The following is a 3659-nucleotide window of genomic DNA, read 5'->3' as shown; positions in this document are numbered from 1 at the left end:
GTTTCATCTTCTCCACCTTTCCCCCCTCCGTCTGCACACGTACATGTTGGTTTTATTCACTCTTTCTCTCCTAGACAGGTGGCTAACGGTGCTGAATATTAAATGGGTTTGTTAGACTGTGTGTGTGTGTGTGTGTGTGTGTGTGTGTGTGTGTGTTTGTGCATATGTGTGTGGCATGCATGTGTGTGTGTGTGTGCATGTGTGTGTGTGTGTGTGCGTGTGTGTGTGTGTGTGTGTGTGTGTGGGCTGGTGAGGGGTGGGTGGAGGAATACTGTAGCTTTAGTTATTTAGAAGCCAGGAACTGAAAATGCCCCACAACACATGAACAGACACACACACACACACACACACACCCACACACACACACACACACACAGGTAGGAGAGTGAAGCATGCTGGGAGAAAAGTCTTATTCTAAATCATCCAGAATTATTCCCTCAGGGTCCATAAAGCTCCTTGCATTCTTTTCCTTTTCTCTCTCGCTTTCATACAATTCCTCCCCTTTTCTTTTCCTCCCCTTTTCTTTTCCTCCCAGGTCCAATTCTCCCCTGTTCTTCTCATTCTCCTCATTCTCCTCCGTATTCGCCCTGGTTTCTTACCTTGCCTCACCTTTTCTCCCTGGTTTCTTACCTTGCCTCACCTTGCCTCACCTTGCCTCACCTTTTCTCTACCTCCCTCGAGTTTTTCTTTTTATTCCCTGTCCCGCCTCCCGTCTTTTTTCTCTCCCTCTCTATCTCTCTCCCTCCTCAAGCCTTTCCCCTCCTCTCACTCTTCCCATTGCTAGATTGTGCCAGAGGGGTAGGAATTTAATCAGGATTTTGATTGAAGCCGTGATTTGGTTTATATAGGCAATTGCTCTTTCACACACACACACACACACACACACACACACACACACACACACACACACACACACACACAAATAGCAACATCAAATGCAGAGCCGCCTGTCAAGTCTGCAGAGAGTTGTTGGATGGTTTCATTTCTCACATACGTCTTTTGTGGGCCATAGGGAGTTTTGCACGCACACTTCCACTCCCACTCTCTCACACACATACGCACACACTTCCATATATGTGCACATAGTCACACAGTTTTGCTCAGGGGGCTTCGCTAAACAACACAAAGCTGACAGGAAGTCTCTAGAATACTCCTCTCTGTATTTCAAATGCACCAAGTGCATCTCATTTTCACACATTACAGGTAGACGGGGCGATTTGTCTTTTCATCTTCATGCATAAACTCACACAGTTACATGTACATGTAAATTATTCTTCTCTTTTAAGCTTTAAACACACAACCAATTGGTGCATTTAATGACATGTGAGCAATTTGTAGAGCAATATGTAGAGATCAAAATTTGAACATCACACCAGCCACACCGAAATCGCTCAAGTTAAATCATGTCGAAGCAAGTCAAGTAGCAGCCAAGTTAAAAGAAAGGGAAATATCTATTCCAGCTTAAGCTGTGAATGATTAATGCACCGAATCAATCTGGAGTTTCCCTGTGCTCAAGGTAATAAGGCTGCAGGGCATTCATGCATAAAAATGCTCTTGGCTTAACAGACATTTATACCAGAGAGCAAGAGATCTAAGAGAGGGGAAAAAAGTCCACAATTTGTGGCGATCCACAAATGTGTGTGGCCAACATCACAGCATTTAAAGTACTTAGTGTAAGTGCTTTGAGCTGCTCTTACTGGAAGTGCAGAGGTTAATATACTGTAGCAATATGTTTTATGATACAAGATAAATATCTTTCCTTCTTACGCCACCTTCCTGTAAATGCATTAAGGGAAATAATACTTTGTGTGTGTGTGTGTGTGTGTGTGTGTGTGTGTGTGTGTGTTTGTGTGTGTTTTCACATGCTTGTGTCTTCATTCACCTCTCCTCCTTTCTTCCTCCAGGTGTGGTACATGGACGGCTACCACAACAACCGCTTTGTGCGTGAGTATCGCTCCATGGCGGACTTCATGATGACGGACAACTTCACGTCGCACCGGCTGCCCCATCCGTGGTCAGGCACGGGCCAGGTGGTCTACAACGGCTCCATCTACTTCAACAAGTTCCAGAGCCACGTCATCATCAAGTTTGACTTCCGCACGTCCAGCATTAGCAAGTCGCAGCGGCTGGACAACGCCGGCTTCAGCAACTCCTACCACTACGCTTGGGGCGGCCACTCCGACATCGACCTGATGGTGGACGAGGGCGGCCTGTGGGCCGTCTACGCCACCAACCAAAACGCCGGCAACATCGTCATCAGCAAGCTCAACCCCATGACGCTGCAGATCATGCGCACGTGGAGCACCAACCACCCCAAGCGCAGCGCCGGCGAAGCCTTCATGATCTGTGGCACGCTCTATGTCACCAACGGCTACTCGGGTGGCACCAAGGTCTACTACGCCTTCCACACCAACTCGTCCACCTACGAGTACATCGACATCGCCTTCCAGAACAAGTACTCGCATATCTCCATGTTGGACTATAACCCACGCGACCGCGCCCTCTACGCCTGGAACAATGGGCACCAGGTGCTCTACAACGTCACGCTCTTCCACGTCATTCGCTCCGAGGAGCTGTAACCGTGGTAATCGGGGATGAGCAGACACACAGTCGACAGACTTTACTGGAGGAGCGACTACACTCCTCTGGAGGGGAGGAATGAGTACTTGGAGAAAAGTTGTGGAATGTCATGAACAGACTCTGAAGGAGTATCGGGTAATATGTGTGTGTGTATGTCAACGCGTGTGTGTGTGTGTGTGTGTGTGTGTGTGTGTGTGTGTGTGTGTGTGTGTGTGTGGCATTCAGCATTCGTGGGACGCATGATACATAACTGTGGATTATCGTGGTATTGACACCGTTTTCGCTGATGACACGGGACAAAGTGATAAATAGACGGTTTTGCAAACCAAAAAAAAAAGATAGAACATTATATCATGTATGTAAAGAGAACTATGAAACATCATTTGAGCGAAGACTGATAAAAAAAAAAGTCAACAAACAGATGCCAAATAACGCTGCGCCTTTTTTCTACGACATGAGAGTCATTCCATCGGCTTTGTTTCTGTTGTGACAATCGCCTCTCCTGCGCACTCGGTGTGTGTAGCCCTGCAATGTCAGACAACGGGACTGAGTATGGACATTTAGCAAAGACTGACTGCTTCCTGTCCTTGTCTGGTTGCTAAATGGCTCCCTCACTCACACACACACACACACACACACACACACAGACACAGACACACACACACACACACACACACACACACACACACACACACACAAACAGACACACACACACACATACAGTACACACACACACCAATACCCAGCTAATGAAGGGTAACAAGAACGGTGCTACACACATACACACACACTCACAAAATCAAAGTCACCACTTACGACCATAGTCTGTCTACACAAAGCCGTCTAATAGTACGGCATATCAAAATATCTAGAGTTTAAAAAATAAAAGATGGTCTATTAAAGAGTATAAAAGAATATAAGAGTATAAAAGAATATAAGAGAGAGTAGAGCTGGAGGCGCAGACTGTTTGTGTTCTTGTAATGTTACACGTTAAAAAAAAGGGTCTTCTGACCTTAAATGTTGGAAAAGAAAATGATATTTAAAAAAAAAAAAACAGCTTCATTTTTGCATGAACATTT

General features: G+C 45.9%; 1 protein-coding gene across 2 annotated transcripts in view; it reads left to right on the top strand.

Moving 5' to 3' along the window:
• The window catches only part of olfm1b (olfactomedin 1b), a 25816-nt gene extending 22849 nt beyond the window's left edge, over positions 1-2967 (top strand). For both annotated transcript variants that reach the window (XM_042060149.1, XM_042060148.1), the window contains exon 6: positions 1905-2967. In XM_042060149.1, the coding sequence (XP_041916083.1) occupies positions 1905-2579 (675 nt within the window). In that variant the 3' untranslated portion in view covers positions 2580-2967. The remainder of the gene's footprint in view (positions 1-1904) is intronic.
• Positions 2968-3659: the final 692 nt, after the last annotated feature.

This window comes from Alosa sapidissima, chromosome 13, assembly GCF_018492685.1.
Source record: "Alosa sapidissima isolate fAloSap1 chromosome 13, fAloSap1.pri, whole genome shotgun sequence".
Lineage (NCBI taxonomy): Eukaryota > Metazoa > Chordata > Actinopteri > Clupeiformes > Clupeidae > Alosa > Alosa sapidissima.
This window is presented reverse-complemented; position numbering and strand designations above follow the sequence as displayed.